This window comes from Nerophis ophidion, linkage group LG23 (assembly GCF_033978795.1).
Source record: "Nerophis ophidion isolate RoL-2023_Sa linkage group LG23, RoL_Noph_v1.0, whole genome shotgun sequence".
In the NCBI taxonomy this organism is placed as follows: Eukaryota; Metazoa; Chordata; class Actinopteri; order Syngnathiformes; family Syngnathidae; genus Nerophis; species Nerophis ophidion.
Genome location: NC_084633.1, coordinates 14,768,946 through 14,787,071, shown reverse-complemented (window position 1 = coordinate 14,787,071; position 18,126 = coordinate 14,768,946). Strand labels below are relative to the sequence as shown.

General features: G+C 42.3%; 1 protein-coding gene across 4 annotated transcripts in view; it reads right to left on the bottom strand.

Annotated features, from left to right (window-relative positions):
• Positions 1 to 18,126, bottom strand: part of baiap2a (BAR/IMD domain containing adaptor protein 2a) — a 256,159-nt gene that overhangs the window by 47,928 nt on the left and 190,105 nt on the right. For all 4 annotated transcript variants that reach the window (XM_061884942.1, XM_061884945.1, XM_061884943.1 and 1 more), the window contains one exon: positions 6,419 to 6,571. In XM_061884942.1, coding sequence (XP_061740926.1) covers positions 6,419 to 6,571 — 153 coding nt within the window. The remainder of the gene's footprint in view (positions 1 to 6,418; positions 6,572 to 18,126) is intronic.

The window sequence follows — 18,126 nt, the reverse complement described above, 5'->3', positions numbered from 1 at the left end:
TGCCCCGGGAGATTTTCGGAAGGGGTACGGAAATTCGGGAGTCTCCCGGGCAAACTCGGGAGGGTTGGCAAGTATGACTCGGAGACGTAACTGCTTTGTACTTCTCCCTACGTCCGTACAAGCGGCGTTTTAAACGGCCATACATTTTACTTTTTGAAACCGATACCGATAATTTCCGATACCACATTTTAAATGGTAAATGGGTTATACTTGTATAGCGCTTTTCTACCTTCAAGGTACTCAAAGCGCTTTGACACTATTTCCACATTCACACACACATTCACACTGATGGCGGGAGCTGCCATGCAAGGCCCTAACCACGACCCATCAGGAGCAGTGAAGCGAATTATATTTATATAGCGCTTTTTCTCTAGTGACTCAAAGCGCTTTACATAGTGAAACCCAATATCTAAGTTACATTTAAACCAGTGTGGGTGGCACTGGGAGCAGGTGGGTAAAGTGTCTTGCCCAAGGACACAACGGCAGTGACTAGGATGGCTGAAGCGGGAATCGAACCTGCAACCCTCAAGTTGCTGGCACGGCCACTCTACCAACCGAGCTAAACCGCCCCAAGGGTGAAGTGTCTTGCTCAAGGACACAACGACCATGACGAGGTTGGTAGAAGGTGGGGATTGAACCAGGAACCCTCAGGTTGCTGGCACGGCCAATCTCCCAACCGCGCCACGCCGTCCACATTTTTAAGGCATTTATCGGCCGATAATATCAGCAGTCCGATATAATCGGCCCTCTCAAGTCATGACATCATGTTTGCATGTGGGTCAGATTGCATTCACATTAGAAACTGTGTTTTTTTGTAATGTGAACGGCCATCAATAAGATCGGTTTTGACCAAAAACATCCGCCCATGCGATGCGACTGTAGCCTCAGTCCACAAAGGTTCCTCCTCGCCGTGCATCCTTGACCCTTTTCACGCTTACAAAAACAGGCTTGCGTGGGATAACGCGCACCCGAGCTGCCCACGCTAGCAACTCACAGCCTGTGGACAAAACACAAGCGGCATGCTTCTGCTGAACATTTTTTTTTTCATGCTTTATCTTGAACGGCTCCCTCCTTCATTTGTCACTCCCCAGCACCCCCCCACCCCCACCCCCACCCCACTTCTGTCATTGCGCACCCCTTCAGGACATTTTCCTTTCATGCAGGTCGTCCCACGCACACCCTCATGCTGATTAATGACTAGACTAAAAGGATGCTGCAGAAAAGAAACAAGCACATGTAGTCGTCGTCCAGTGGTATCTTCCAAGGCTGACACTTAACACCCACCTGCTCTCCCCGCTGGAGACGGATGCCGGCGTTCTTTACTTCAAATGTCCCCGTCCATGTGGAAGAAGATAAGCATACCCGCAGCAAGACTTCTTTAAATGATTTGTATGCATCTTGCTGCTGATTCAGCAATTCGAGTGAGGCTACGTAAGAAGGTGCAATGAGAGATTACGGCATCGAATGCAGTCTTAAAGGCTTACTGAAACCCACTACTACCGACCACGCAGCCTGATAGTTTATATATCAATGATGAAATATTAACATTGCAACACATGCCAATACGGCCTTTTAAGTTGACTAAATTGCAATTTAAAATTTCGCGCCGAAGTATCCTGCTGAAACGTCGCGGTATGATGACGCGTGCCGTCATGCATTGTAGAGGACATTTTGTTCCAGCCCCGTTCCCAGCTAAAAGTCGTCTGTTTTCATCGCATAACTCCAAAGTATTAATGGACGTCTGTGTTGCTGAATCTTTTGCGATGTGTTCAATGAATAATGGAGACGTCAAAGAAGAAAGCTGTAGGTGTGAAGCGGTGTATTGAGGCCGCCTTTAGCAACACAAACACAGCCGGTGTTTCATCGTTTACATTCCCGAAAGATGACGGTGAAGCTTGAAATTAAACAATGGATGTCCGCTAATTTTTTTGCAACTTAACGCCAAAAAAACGGAAATGCTGATTATCGGTCCTGCTAGACACTGACCTCTATTTAATAATACAACTGTAACATTTGACAACCAAATAATTAAACAAGGTGACTCGGTAAAAAATCTGAGTATTATCTTCGACCCAACTCTCTCCTTTGAGTCACACATTAAAAGCGTTACTAAAACGGCCTTCTTTCATCTCTGTAATATCGCTAAAATTTGCTCCATTTTGTCCACTAACGACGCTGAGATCATTATCCTTGCGTTTGTTACGTCTCGTCTTGATTACTGTAACGTATTATTTTCGGGTACAAAATGCGGCTGCTAGACTTTTGACAAGAACAAGAAAGTTTGATCATATTACGCCTGTACTGGCTCACCTGCACTGGATATAAATCGTTTGAGGTGCTTACTATGAGGTCTGTCACACCGCTGCCTCTACACCTGGCTGTTATCTACCGCCCCCCAGGGCCCTGTTCGGACTTTATCAATGAATTCTCAGAGTTCGTTGCTGATCTAGTGACACACGCCGATAATATAATCATAATGGACGACTTTAATATCCATATGAAGTCTCCCCATGTCTAGCATTAAAAGATTACAGTTGGTACAAAATGCGGCTGCTAGACTTTTGACAAGAACAAGAAAGTTTGATCACATTACGCCTGTACTGGCTCACCTGCACTGGCTTCCTGTGCACTTAAGATGTGACTTTAAGGTTTTACTACTTACGTATAAAATACTACACGGTCTAGCTCCATCCTATCTTGCCGATTGTATTGTACCATATGTCCCAGCAAGAAATCTGCGTTCAAAGGACTGTGGCTTATTAGTGATTCCTAAAGCCCCAAAAAAAAGTCTGCGGGCTATAGAGCGTTTTCCGTTCGGGCTCCAGTACTCTGGATTGCCCTCCCGGTAACAGTTCGAGATGCTACCTCAGTAGAAGCATTTAAGTCTCACCTTAAAACTCATTTGTATACTCCAGCCTTTAAATAGACCTCCTTTTTAGACCAGTTGATCTGCCGCTTCTTTTCTTTTTCTCCTTTGTCCCCCCCTCCCTTGTGGAGGGGGTCCGGTCCGATGACCATGGATGAAGTACCGGCTGTCCAGAGTCGGGACCCAGGATGGATCGCTCGCCTGTGTATCGGTTGGGGACATCTCTACGCTGCTGATCCGACTCCGCTTGGGATGGTTTCCTGTGGACGGGACTCTCGCTGCTGTCTTGGATCTGCTTTGAACTGAACTCTTGCGGCTGTGTTGGATCCACTATGGATTGAACTTTCACAGTATCATGTTGGACCCGCTCGACATCCATTGCTTTCGGTCCCCTAGAGGGGAGGGGGGGGGGGGGGGGGGGTTGCCCACATTTGAGGTCCTCTCCAAGGTTCTCTTGGTCATCATTGTCACTGGCGTCCCACTGGGTGTGAGTTTTCCTTGCCCTTATGTGGGTTCTTCCGAGGATGTCGTAGTCGTAGTGGTTTGTACAGTCCTTTGAGACATTTGTGATTTAGGTCTATATAAGTAAACATTGATTGATTGATTGATTGACTATGGAACAGAGTGGTCAAGCGAACACGGTTGGATTGGACCACACACACAAAGTACAGTGTGTTATGCAGCGATCATTTCGAAAGATCGTGTTTCGAAGAGCGTCCCTTGCGAAGGGCAGAGATGGGCATCGCCACCACCCGTCGACTGGTGCTGAAGAAAAGTGCGGGGCCGACCTTCAGGTTGTACAGGTGCGACCATATAATCTCACTAAAACACTAGTAACACAATAAGCAGATAAGGGGATTTTCCAGAATTATCCTAGTAAATTTGTCTAATAACATCCGAATCGCTCCCACTGTATAGTCTTTTTTTTCTAGTCCTTCACTCTTACTTTCCTCATCCACAAATCTTTCACCCTCGCTCAAATTAATGGGGAAATCGTCGCTTTCTCGGTCCGAATCGCTCTCGCTGCTGGTGGCCATGATTGTAAACAATGTTCAGATGTGAGGAGCTCCACAACCCGTGACGTCACACGCATATCGTCTGCTACTTCCGGTATAGGCAAGGCTTTTTTATCAGCACCAAAAGTTGGGAACTTTATTGTCGATGTTCTCTACTAAATCCTTTCAGCAAAAATATGGCAATATCGCGAAATGATCAAGTATGACACATAGAATGGACCTGCTATCCCCGTTTAAAAAGGAAAATCTCATTTCAGTGGGCCTTTAATATGTAGTTACAACGAAGAGGCCCCTGTGAGTGGTCAAAGCTAACGTGAGTGTGAATTATATACGCCTCCAGGGCAGTTTGTGATAAAACACTCAGGAGTGGACGGGCAGAAAGGAAAGATATACAACCGTGTAGGGCTGTGCAATATGGCGTGAAACTGTATCAATACATAAGTGTTTTCTAGTGGTCAAAATCGATAGTTATTGATATGTTTTATGACCTATGGGAAATATGGACCAGGGGAACAAAATAATAAATGTTAACATTTTCATTTCAAATGTAACCTTGCACCGATTATAATCCCCTCAGCTGGACTATTTTGCCAAAAGTATTTGGCCACCTGCCGTGACTCACATATGAACTTGAAGTGCCATCCCATTCCTAACCCATATGTATCATGTCGGTCCACCTTTTGCAGCTATTGCAGCTTTAACTCTTCTGGAAAGGCTGTCCACAAGGTTGCAGAGTGTGTTTATAGGAAACGCATTAGTGAGGTCACACCAAGGTATGCGCCGCTTCCTCTTGTCGTTTTCTGCTGCATATTTCACTACATCCATCTTGTAATCTGCAGTACATGATGTCCTTTTCAGTGCCATTTTTGTTCAGCCCTTCTCAGTTTTTATAAGTTACCGCCATCGATGGAATGATCCATGTCAATAGCTACGGCAGTAGCATATAGCATATAGCAGTTAACATCCCATTACCCACAATGCACTTCTGCCATGACCCTCCCCCCGCCGAATTCTTTTTGGTCGACGTGTGTGTGACGATTGCTGACATTTTCTTCGTCTCTTCTGCGAATGAGATAAATAATATTATTTGATATTTTACGGAAATGTGTTAATAATTTCACACGGAAGTCGCTCCGGAGTATATGTCGCACCCCCGGCCAAACTATGAAAAAAAACTGCAACTTATAATGCGAAAAATACGGTTTTAAAAATATCGTCAATGAAACTAAATCTTTACCACTAAGTCTACTATTACCGCAGTTAACTTAATTCTTGCCTTGAAAGTCAACACATGATTTATTTATATAAATAAACTTTAATTGATTGATTGACCTAAAAAGTATTTTTGGTGTAATTTATACAATATTTAATAATGGCATCACGCATTTCTATTAATTCCTATGGTAAAATGTTCTAAATCTAAACAAATGTGACGAAATTTACCCCCAAATGTAGTGACTATGACTTTAACAACTCTTCCAGTCTCCCTTTTTGGCACTAGAGAAGGTAAATTAGAACACATTACCTTGGCGCATACTTGCCAACCCTCCCGGATTTTCCGGGAGACTCCCAAAATTCAGCGCCTCTCCCGAAAACCCCCCGGAAGATAATTTCTCCCGAAATTCAGCCGGAGCTGGAGGCCACACCCCCTCCAGCTCCTTGCGGACCTAAGTGGGGACAGCCTGTTTTCACGCCCGCTTTCCCACTATATGAACAGCTTGCCTGCCCAATCATGTTACAACATCTACGGATTTGAATAAAAAACTGCACACACAAGGAGACGGAGCAGAAGAACGAGGACGTTACAGCCATGGTGACGCCGTCTGTAATAGAATGATGTATGTCATCTGTTGCCATCTCCTGGTGAATGTTGGCTATAGCGTTATGGGGATGCTTTTTGATTGGCCAACGATTTACGTGGTGTCGGACACCTGACGGCAAGTGAGGGAAAAGACATAACTTCATCACCTCGACTGGTTATTGACTCCAACTTAATATATTACACCGTCGACGAACAAAATGAAGAAATGAATGGCAGAACAAAGGTTACTCAAATAGTGAAAGGTAAGTGTTGTTGTTTTTTTTTTTTTTTAGTAACCAGCAAGCACAGTACAGTTAGTAGAACAACTGTGTTTTTATTACTGTGTATTTGATAGATGCTGTCTGAAATTAAACTATTTATTTTATTTATATATATAACAAAATAAAGATATATAGCTAGAATTCACTGAAAGTCAAGTATTTCATACATATATACATATATATATATGAAATATATATGAAATAATCGAGTTGGTGAATTGTAGATGTAAATATACTACTCCCCTCTTAACCACGCCCCCCAACCCAACCACGCCTCCGCCCCACCACCGACCACGCCCCCCACCTCCCGAAATCGGAGGTCTCAAGGTTGGCAAGTATGCCCTGGCGTCCAATAATTAGCCCTATGGAATGCGATTAGTCTTGATTGAACGAACCAAAGTTCGATTCAAGTTTTAAGTGCTTAGCAGTGTTGCTACATGCATCCACCGGTTACCTTGCCGTGGTAGGCGCTGCTGTTCTTGGCCACGGCGCACTGGCGGTCCACCAGGAAGCAGTACCGCCGACGTTCCTCGGACAAGGCCGTCTTGTAGCCCTCGGCGATGAAGGTGTCCAGCTCGGTCTGCTTGCTGCTGATGGTCTCCACAAACTGCGTGGGGTGTACACACACACACACACACACACACACACACACACACACACACACACACACACACACACACACACACACACACATTACCATTAATGTGGGGGAGTACAGTCGCTGACATTTCGACACAACCATAAAACAGGAGTGGCTCCGGGCTGTTTAAAAAAATGTATCTAATCTAAATGACGCTGAATGAACACGAACAATAGCCTTTTTTTTTTTTTGGGCTAAATGACCGCCGCCGATCTGCCGAGGCGGATCGAGGGAGATGATAAATTCATTCTCCGCCCGAGAGAGCAGCCTGACCTTATTCTGCTCCTGCTCTTAACACATTGTTGCCATCAAAATTAAAGGCTTTGATGCTCCTTCATTTTTTTTTTTTTTTTCTCCCAGAGACCCCCGAGTCGCTGTGAAAACCAGAAATGTGCCAACGAAGCTGGAGTTCAAAATCTCTGTCTCCTGAGAAAAAGTTTCGTTTCCTACTGACTTTGCGCTGAGAAAAGAAGCAAAAAAAATGTGCAACTGTGAGCACATTTTAACAGCAGGAAAGAAAGAGGTTGGCTATTAAAATGATGGTAGATCCGTAGGTGACCTTTTGTTCTTTTCGAGCATTTTTTTTTTTTTTTTTACTAAATAATCCTCTTGTCTGAATGAGCGACAAGATTCTTAAGGTCAGACAAGTAACCCAGGACATAAAAGCCAGAGCACACACAACGAGTTGGGAAATCGTGTTAGAGGTAAAATTAAATGGAATGCAAATCCTTTTCAACTCATATTCAATTGAATGCACTACAAAGACAAGATATTTGATGTTCGAACTCATAAACTTTATTTTATTTTTTTGCAAATAATAATTAACTTAGAATTTCATGGCTGCAACACGTTCCAAAGTAGTTGGGAAAGGGCATGTTCACCACTGTGTAACATCACCTTTTCTTTTAAAAACACTCAATAAACGTTTGGGAACTGAGGAAACTAATTGTTGAAGCTTTCCCATTCTTGTTTTATGTAGAGCTTCAGTCGTTCAACAGTCCGGGGTCTCCGCTGTCGTATTTTACGCTTCATAATGCGCCACACGTTTTCCATGGGAGACAGGTCTGGACTGCAGGCGGGTCAGGAGAGTACCCGCACTGTTTTTATTTTATGCGTCTGCCTCACAATACGAAGGTCCTGCAGTCCTGGGTTCAAATCCAGGCTCGGGATCTTTCTGTGTGGAGTTTGCATGTTCTCCCCGTGAATGCGTGGGTTCCCTCCAGGTACTCCGGCTTCCTCCCGCTTCCAAATACATGCACCTGGGGATAGGTTGATTGGCAACACTAAATTGGCCCTAGTGTGTGAATGTGAGTGTGAATGTTGTCTGTCTATCTGTGTTGGCCCTGCGATGAGGTGGCGACTTGTCCAGGGTGTACCCCGCCTTCCGCCCGATTGTAGCTGAGATAGGCGCCAGCGCCCCCCACAACCCCAAAAAAGGGAACAAGCGGTAGAAAATGGATGGATGGATGGATGGATGGATGGGTTGAAAATGATTTGCAAATCATTGTATTCCGTTTATATTTACCTCTAACACAATTTCCCAACTCATATGGAAACGGGGTTTGTATAAAAGCCACCTCAGGATGTCTTGTTGGGGAAATGAATAGACACGAAGATGTTGCTGCAAATACCAACAATTGACAGCCATGTTTGTTTCTTGGGGCGGTTGGTAGAGTGGTCGTGCCTGCAACTTGACGGTTCCAGGTTCGATTCCCGCTTCCGCCATGCAAGTCACTGCCGTTGTGTCCTTTGGACTTTACCCACCTGCTCCCAGTGCCACCCACACTGGTTTAAATGTAACTTAAATATTGGGTTTCACTACGTAAAGCGCTTTGAGTCACTAGAGAAAAGCGCTATATAAATATAATTCGCTTAACTCACTTCTTCGTCACTACAGTTGATTATTATTTACTTCTTGTGCTTTCATATTTCAACGGCTTGTGGCTTGAATTTTGTTTGACTTGCCACCTACTAGTGTTGTCCCGATACCAATATCTTGGTACTTTTGATACTTTTCGGCACTTTTATAAATAAAGGGGACCAAAAAAAAATTGCATTGTTGGCTGTATTTTAACAATAAAATCCTAGGACACATTAAACATATGTTTATCATTGCAAGTTTGTCCTTAAATAAAATAGTGAACGTACCAGACAACTTGTCTTTTATTAGTAAGTAAACAAACTAAGGCTCCTAATTTAGTCTGCTGACATATGCAGTAACATATTTTGTCATTTTTCCATTCTATTATTATTTCAACATTATTAAGGACAAGTGGTAGAAAATGAATTATTCATCTACTTGTTCATTTACTGTTAATATCTGTTTACTTTCTCTTTTAACATGTTCTATCTACACTTCTGTTTAAATCAAATAATCACTAATTCTTCTTTTGTTTGATACTTTACATTAGTTTTGAGTAATACCACAAATTTGGGCAACAATCCAATACCAAATCATCAAAGGATCATACATTGGTCGCATTCAAAGTCAAAGAGTTTATAAACACAATATGAATTTAAAAAAAACGAAAGAAAATTTTGTGATGCCAAACAATATTGACGTAATCATAGTATCGACTTGTTTACATGTACAACTTTCTCCGATGCTGCCACAGAAAGACGTGTTTTATGCAACTCCTTCTTTGTCTCATTTTGTCCGCCAAACGTTTTATGCTGTGCGAACTGTACGCGGCTTCTATACATGAAAGGTATAAAAAAAAATGATGATGATGATGTGTGCTTATTGGAGGGTATTTTAGTAAACACGCTGCAGGACTGCTTGTACCAAAGATTATGTCAGAGATTTTAGAGGGAAAGCGATATCTGCTGATACTGGACGGATAGCCGTTATCAGAAAAGTACCTGGTAGTGCCTGCATTTTTTTCAATAAAAAACAAGAGTCAAAACAATGCACTAAAAACAGGGCATTTAAGAGTTTGGTTGGAATGCCTAACTAAAGACTTAAAAAAATAAATAAATAAATAAAAATGTATTTATTTATTTTTGTCCTGTCCAGCTTCTCAGGCAAATCATATAGTTGATGTAAATGCCCATATCAACTCTTCAGATTTACTTTACGAAAGAGAAGTGTCGTACACTTTTCTTTTTGCCTTCTTTGTATTTGACTTTATTAAATGTATTTATATTATCATTTGGGGCTAAACTGAAGTCTTAACAAGCTGCTCCGCTTAGTTCTGCCTCTGCCTCTGTCAGTACATCTCTGCAGCACGCAGCCTTGTCCCACCCACACAACCATCTGATTGGTTACATGCTGAGTGGTAACAGCCAATCAGCAGTGCGTATTCGTATATTGCGAACCTGGGCAAATTAAGGCCCGGGGGCCAAATGCGGCCTGTTAAAGCTTTTCAATCTGGCCTGCCGGACATTCCCAAATAATTTTTTTAGATCTTTAAGATGGAAAGTGTTGCTGCCGTTATGATGTGCAGTGATGTTTTTAAATGACCGTAAGTCTTGAACTATATAAAGTATTTCAATGGTTGGAATCTGCGCTTATGGATGATATACCAGTTACTATGGCAATTTAATTAGTTACTATGGTCATCTACGTCACAGCAGCTCAGACGAGGCACCAAGCAGCTGTGATCTTGGCTCCTCCATTGGCTTCTCTGAGAGACACTGGCGTTCACCGCAGCTATTCAACTTTCAGGTATGACTTTATAATCTCACTAAAATACTATTAACACAATAAGCAGATATGGGATTTTCCAGAATTATCCTAGTAAATGTGTCTAATAACATTTGAATCGCTCACACTGCCATCGCCTGGAGCCGTAGCCGTTTCTTTTTTTTTTTTTTGTGCTTCACTCTAACTTTCCTCATCCACAAATCTTCCATCCTCGCTCAAATTAATGGGGAACTCGTCGCTTTCTCGATCCAAATTTCACTGGCTGCTGGTGGCTATGATTATAAACAATGTGAGGATGTGAGGAGCCCTCATACTGGCGACGTCTAGCGCACATCGTCTGCTACTTCCGGTACATGCAAGGCTTTTTTATTAGCGAACAAAAGTTGCGAACTTTATCGTCGATGTTCTCTACCAAATCCTTTCAGCAAAAATATGGCAATATCGCGAAAATGATCAAGTATGACACATAGAATGGACCTGCTATCCCCGTTTGAATAAGAAAATCTCATTTCGGCAGGCCTTTAACTAACAGACCTCTCTCAAAGTTAAATCCCAACCTTCCCAAACAACATCACTCTCTCTCTTCTTCATTCTTGTGGGAATTCAAACAGCATTTTTCCCTGCACTTCATCATCTCCTCTCTCAAAAAGAAACTCCCGGGGACGCACACGGGAAAATATTTCCGTGTCGACTCCCAACATCACCTTTGTATGCAAATTTTCCGCATCAATCGACCGTACGCTTTTATTAACTACCTCAGCAGGTGCGTGAACCTCAGTCCGGTCCTTGGAACCACGTAATGAGCTTTTTAGCATCCTGGCGGCGACTTTATACGGTGGATAAGACGGTGTGTGTGTGTGTGTGTGTAGGGGGAAGACAACCAGGCCTGTTTCCAAGTGTGTGTGTGATGGAGCAGGAGTAGGGGAAGATGGAGCATGAAGCGGCTGGCTATCAATCAAACGCCATCTGTTTCCCCGAGCCAGACTCGCACTTGAAATCTTCGGTTTTAATGAAGAGATAAGATAAGACGTTGCGCGTCTTATCCGCGGGAATAACACCATGCGGAGGAGAGGAGGATGAGAAAAGAAGGCGGGGGGGAAAAGAGCCTCAGCATCTTTAGGTCCTCTGTATCACCCGTTGAGATCACATGGTGCTGGTTTCCACTCAACACTTGACTTGCATGTTTTGCAAAAAAAAAGTTTTGTAACAGTAGTACCTAGTGTTGGAACGATACTAATATTTTGGTACCGGTACTAAAATTATTTCGATACTTTTAGGTAATTTTCTAAATAAAGGGGACCACAAAAAATGGCATTATTGGCCTTATTTCAACAAAAAATCTTAGGGTACATTAAACATTTGTTTATCATTGCATGTTTGTCCATAAATAAAATAGTGAACATACAGTGGGGTAAAAAAGTATTTAGTCAGCCACCGATTGTGCAAGTTCTCCCACTTAAAATGATGACAGAGGTCTGTAATTTTCATCATAGGTACACTTCAACGGTGAGAGACAGAATGTGAAAAAAAAATCCAGGAATTCACATTGTAGGAATTTTAAAGAATTTATTTGTAAATTATGGTGGAAAATAAGTATTTGGTCAATCATTCAAAGCTCTCACTGATGGAAGGAGGTTTTGGCTCAAAATCTCACGATACATGGCCCCATTCATTCTTTCCTTAACACGGATCAATCGTCCTGTCCCCTTAGCAGAAAAACAGCCCCAAAGCATGATGTTTCCACCCTCATGCTTCACAGTAGGTATGGTGTTCTTGGGATGCAACTCAGTATTCTTCTTCCTCCAAACACGACGAGTTGAGTTTATACCAAAATGGATACATGGATGATACAGCAGAGGATTGGGAGAATGTCATGTGGTCAGATGAAACCAAAATAGAACTTTTTGGTATAAACTCAACTCGTCGTGTTTGGAGGAAGAAGAATACTGAGTTGCATCCCAGGAACACCATACCTACTGTGAAGCATGGGGGTATAAACATCATGCTTTGGGGCTGTTTTTCTGCTAAGGGGACATGACGATTGATCCGTGTTAAGGAAAGAATGAATGGGGCCATGTATCGTGAGATTTTGAGCCAAAACCTCCTTCCATTAGTGAGAGCTTTGAATGGTTGACTTATTTTTCACCATGACTTACAAATAAATTATTTAAAATTCCTACAATGTGAATTCCTGGATATTTTTTTCACATTCTGTCTCTCACAGTTGAAGTGTACCTATGATGAAAATTACAGACATTTGTCATCATTTTAAGTGGGAGAACTTGCACAATCGCTGGCTGACTAAATACTTTTTTGCCCCACTGTACAAGACAACTTGTCTTTTAGGAGTAAGTAAACAAAAAAAGGCTCCTAATTTAGCTGCTGACATATGCAGTAACATATTGTGTCATTTTCCATTCTATTATTGTGTCAACGTTATTAAGGACAAGCGGTAGAAAATGCATTATTAATCTACTTGTTCATTTACTGTTAATATCTGCTTACTTTCGCTTTTAACATGTTCTATTTACACTTCTGTTATAATGTAATAATCACTTATTCTTCTGTTGTTTGGATACTTTACATTAGTTTTGGATTATAGCACCAATTTGGGTATCAATCCGATACCAACAGGATCATACATTGGTCGTATTCAAAGTCCTCATGTGTCCAGGGACATATTTCCTGAGTTTATAAACATAATATACATTCTAAAAAAACTAAAGAAGATGTTGTGATACAAGAAAATATCATAGTAGTATCGACTAGATATTATACGTGCCTGTACTTGGTATCATTACAGTGGATGTTAGGTGTAGTTCAGTGGTGTCAAACTCAAATACAGAGTGGGCCAAAATTTAAAACTGAACAAAGCCGCGGGCCAAGGTTGAACAAATTAACCTTTTAACAGGGACCCAAAAAAGTTTTGCATTGAAAATTGAATGAACAAGGCTTATATAACTTAATAATGAAATGCAAAATCGATTTTCAAATAATAATAATAATAATAAAAAAATATCAATGGTATATTAAATTAAATTAAATATAAAATTTGAATGCCTCTTTCCTATTTGCAGCCTTCTGAGGTAAATATCAACATTGACTTGGCGGGGTTTGGTGGTAGCGGGGGGTGTATATATCGTAATATCCCGGGAGAGTTAGTGCTGCAAGGGGTTCTGGGTATTTGTTCTGTTGTGTTTATGTTGTGTTACAGTGCAGATGTTCTCCCTAAATGTGGTTGTCATTCTTGTTTGGTGTGGGTTCACAGTGTGGCGCATATTTGTAACAGTGTTAAAGTTGTTTTTATACGGCCACCCTCAGTGTGACCTGTATGCGTGATGACCAAGTATGCCTTGCATTCACTTGTGTGTGTGAAAAGCCATAAACATGTGACTGGGCCGGCATGCAAAGGTAGTGCCTTTAAGGTTTATTAGCGATCTGAATTTCTCCCTACGTCCGTGTACAAAGCAGCGTTTTAAAAACTCGTACATTTTACTTTTTTGAAACAGATACCGATAATTTTGAAACTGATACCGATAATTTACGATTTTACATTTTCACAGTGTGGCGCATATTTGTAACAGTGTTCAAGTTGTTTATACGGCCACCCTAAGTGTGAACTGTATGGCTGTTGACCAAGTATGCCTTGCATTCACTTGTGTGTGTGTGTGTAAAGATTGTGGGCCGGCACAATGTTTGTATGGAGAAAAAGCGGACGTGACGACAGATTGTAGAGGACGTTGAATACAGTGCCTTTAAGGCACGCCCCAAATGATGTTGTCCGGGTGGAAATCGGGAGAAATTCGGGAGAATGGTTGCCCCGGGAGATTTTCGAGAGGGGCACTGAAATTCGGGATTCACCCGGGAAAATCGTGAGGGTTGATAAGTATGAGTATTAGTGGTGAATGCGGTGTTATAATACCGGCAGGTCAGCTCTAATGTTATTTGATATTGTCTCAAGGGCACAATTAAATTACACGGTGGGCCAAAATTGGCCCGCAGGCCAGAGTTTGACACCCATGGTGTAGATCAGGGGTGTCAAACTCAAATACAGAGTGGGCCAAAATTTAAAACTGAACGAATCCGCGGGCCGAGGTTAAACAAATTAACCTTTTAATAGGGACCCAAACAAGTTTTGCATTGAATATTGAACAAGCAAGGCTTATATAACTTTATAGTGACATGCAAAATCCAGTTTCAAATAATAATAATTAAAAAATATCGATGGCATATCAAATAAAATAAAAATACAAATTGAATGCCTCTTTTCGGCGGTGGGTTTGAGTTGGGGTGGGATTTTGGTGGTAGCGGGGGTGTATATGTTTAATTTTCCTGAAGGAACTCTCCTGAAGGAATCAATAAAGTACTATCTATCTATCTATTGTAGCGTCCCGGAAGAGTTAGTGATGCAAGGGGTTCTGGGTATTTCTTCGGTTGTGTTTATGTTGTGTTTTTTGTTGTGTTACGGTGCGGATGTTCTCCCGAAATGTGTTTGTCATTCTTGTTTGGTGTGGGTTCACAGTGTGGCGTATATTTGTAACAGTGTTAAAGTTGTTTATACGGCCACCCTCAGTGTGACCTGTATGGCTGTTGACCAAGTATGCATTGCATACACTTGTGTGTGTGTATGAGCCGCATATTTTATATGAGTGGGCCGGCACGCTGTTTGTACGGAGGAAAAGCGGACATGGCGACATGTAGAGAACGCCAAAGGCAGTGCTTTTACGGCCCGCCCCCAATATTATTGTCCGGGTGGAAGTCGGGAGAATATCCTGAGGGGCACTGAACTTCGGGAGTCTCCCGGGAAAATCGGGAGGGTTGACGAGTATGAGTATTAGTGGTGAATGTGGTGTTACAGCGGCGGGCCAGCTTTAATGTTAATTTAATATTGCCTCAAGGGCCGAATTAAATTACACAGTGGGCCAAATTTGGCTCGCGGGCCAGAGTTTGACACCCATGGTGTAGATCCACCAATGGCGTTTGTTTACATTTTGATGCCGGTGAACAACGGTGTGTAGTGAAGCATGTTTAGCTATTCCTCGTCCTGCAGTGATAAAGGTACTTGTAAGAAACTTACTTTGTTTGTCGCCATGGAGATGAGGATTACTGATATAGAAGTAGCTAAAACACTGCTGATGTCTTAAAGCACATCTTCCTGGGGGCGTTTCAGTGTTATAACGTCACCTTTATCGTTAGTTTTTAAGCCAAAATGCGTCCGTTCTCCGTTTTCTGTCTACACACTGTCTCTGCTTGTAAGTACTCTGTGATCGTGCGCTGCCGAACATGCTCCTCTGCTTGTAAATTCAGCAAAGACACGACATGACTTCGACACGGGCACAGGACCGGTACTTTTCAGAGGCGGTATAGTACCAAAAATGATTAATTAGTATTGCGGTACTATACTAATACCGGTATACTGTACAACCCTAGTAGTGCCTTTGGGTAGGGGGGAGGGGTGGTGGTGTCACCCACTTCCGCGGTCCTCTCCAAGGTTTCTCAAAGTCATTCACATTGACATCCCACTGGGTTGTGAGTTTTTCCTTGCCCTTATGTGGGATCTGAGCCTTGTGCAGCCCTTTGAGACACTTGTGATTTAGGGCATTATAAATAAACATTGATTGCTTGATTGAATGCGCCCTATAATCCGGTGTGCTTTATGTATGAAAGAAGATAAAAAAAAATTGACCATTCAACGGCAGTGCGCCTCATAATCCTTAAGGTGTGGAAAATACGGTAATAATTTGAAAAATTAAAAAAAAAAAAAACTCACAAAATTTGGAGTTATTTTTCTAATTGGACACGTTGTTTTAGTATTTAATTAATTGTTATAATGCATCAGACACTAATGGTGGTTTTGAAGCAGTGGCAGTCACTGTTGATTCAGTCTTCACTTGTTTGCAATTTAAAGAACATGACGTTGTCAGGCTTGCCTCTGACAGTTTGACTATGTTTTAGTTTTTTCCTCTGCATTTGTCTTTGTTTTCTCTGTGTGTGTGTGTGTAGTGTTTCCTGTCAGCGCTCTTATTTTGTGGGTTTCCTGTCTTCCTCCCTGAGTGCTGTGTTCCCCCTCAGCTGCGGCTGATTGGCATCCGGCCACACCTGTTGTCAATCAGTCCGCTCCTATTTAGACCTGTCTTCCCATCCAGTCACTGCTGGATTATTGCATTGATTTGTCGATGTCACTTCTTGTCGTTCTTGCGATGTGTTATCGCTCCTGTCGTGTCGTACCTTGTCGTGTCTTTGCAGCGTAGCGGTAAGCTATATTCGGTTGATGTTTGTAGCTTACTGTTTTTTGTTCCCTGCTTCCAGTTTGTTCTTTCATTCTACAAGTACGACTTCTGTTTCCGGCTAGATACCGGTTAGCTTCCACGCTAGGCCTTTTGTTTGTTATCCGCCCACGTGCGCGCTTTTTGTTTGTACCCTTTGTTTGGTTTTGTCTTGGTATTTTTATTAAATCATGTTTTCTTGTTCAATGCCTGCCTCCTCTCTACATCTTGGGGTTCGACAATAACAAACTTTGACAGACGTCAGTTCGGCTGTTTTTTTTTGTTTTTTTTACGTATAATTGGATGCCGTGTTAAAACATTGTTGTAAAAAGAAAAAAAAAAGCGTAACTGTAATTATATTTAAAATGAATGGATTACTTGATTGTTGATTGCAGTACGTTTGTTGTGTTTTGTATATCATAGATCTTGATAGAGATGTTTGATACTATCGGACTGCCGATATTATCGGCCGATAAATGCTTTAAAATGTAATTTCGGAAATTATCGGTATCGGTTTCAAAAAGTGAAATTTAGGACTTTTGGAGGGGTACACGGACGTAGGTCGAAGTATAGAGCAGTTGCGTCTCCCAGTCATACTTGCCAACCCTCTGGATTTTCCCGAAAGACTCCCGGGGCAACCATTCTCCCGAATTTCTCCCGATTTCCACCCAGACAACAATACTTGTGGCCCGCCTTTAAGGCACTGGCTTTGCGTGTCGGCCCAATCACATAATATCTACGGCCTTTCACACAAACACAAGTGAATGCAACGCATACTTGCTCAACAGCCATACAGGTCACACTGAGGGTGGCCGTATAAACAACTTTAACACTGTTACAAATATGCGCCACACGGTGAACCCACACCGAAAAAGAATGACAAAACACATTTTGGAAGAACATCAGCACCGTGACACAACATAAGAAATACCCAGAAACCCTTGAACCCTACCTCCCCCACCTCAACTCCGTTCTGTACCACCTCGGAATTCAACTTTTACCTCCTCATGACACAGGAGTGCAGGTTCAATAAAAAGAGGAGTGTTGATTTAACCCAGCCTTGCCTGGCAATCACATGAGGAAAGCGCATGTTTGTGACTGCGTGTTGACTCTGCAAAGAGGCGGGGCCCCGATCGGGCGTCCGTCTGATACGCTCTCTAAACAAACACCAGCCGAAACGTTCCCCGGTGCGGCTATTGATTGTTCCGCGACCCGGCTCCACCTCAGAGCGAGGCCACGTAATCAGCCTGCGGGCCTCAGGCTGTTAGTGCGTGGTCTCTGCAGCCCTTTTCTGCAGAGCACCAACTGAGGCTATTGACTGTTTTTTTTCTCTCTCCCCTATCCTTTAACACAACAAAAGTGTGTTTAATACTAAAAAAAAAAAAAAGGTGCATGTCTATGACTCATGACTTTTCTGAATATGCAGTAAATATTTCATGACCATCAGTGAAGGCAACACTATATCAGTTTGCAATAAACTGCTGTGTCAGCTTATTTTATAATCAGACACAAAATGATTCCAAAAGCAAACATCATCGTTCTCTTGAAGTAAACTTGACTATAAAGTTTAAATGCTTTGACTTATGAACAAATTGTTCGCCGCATTTTTA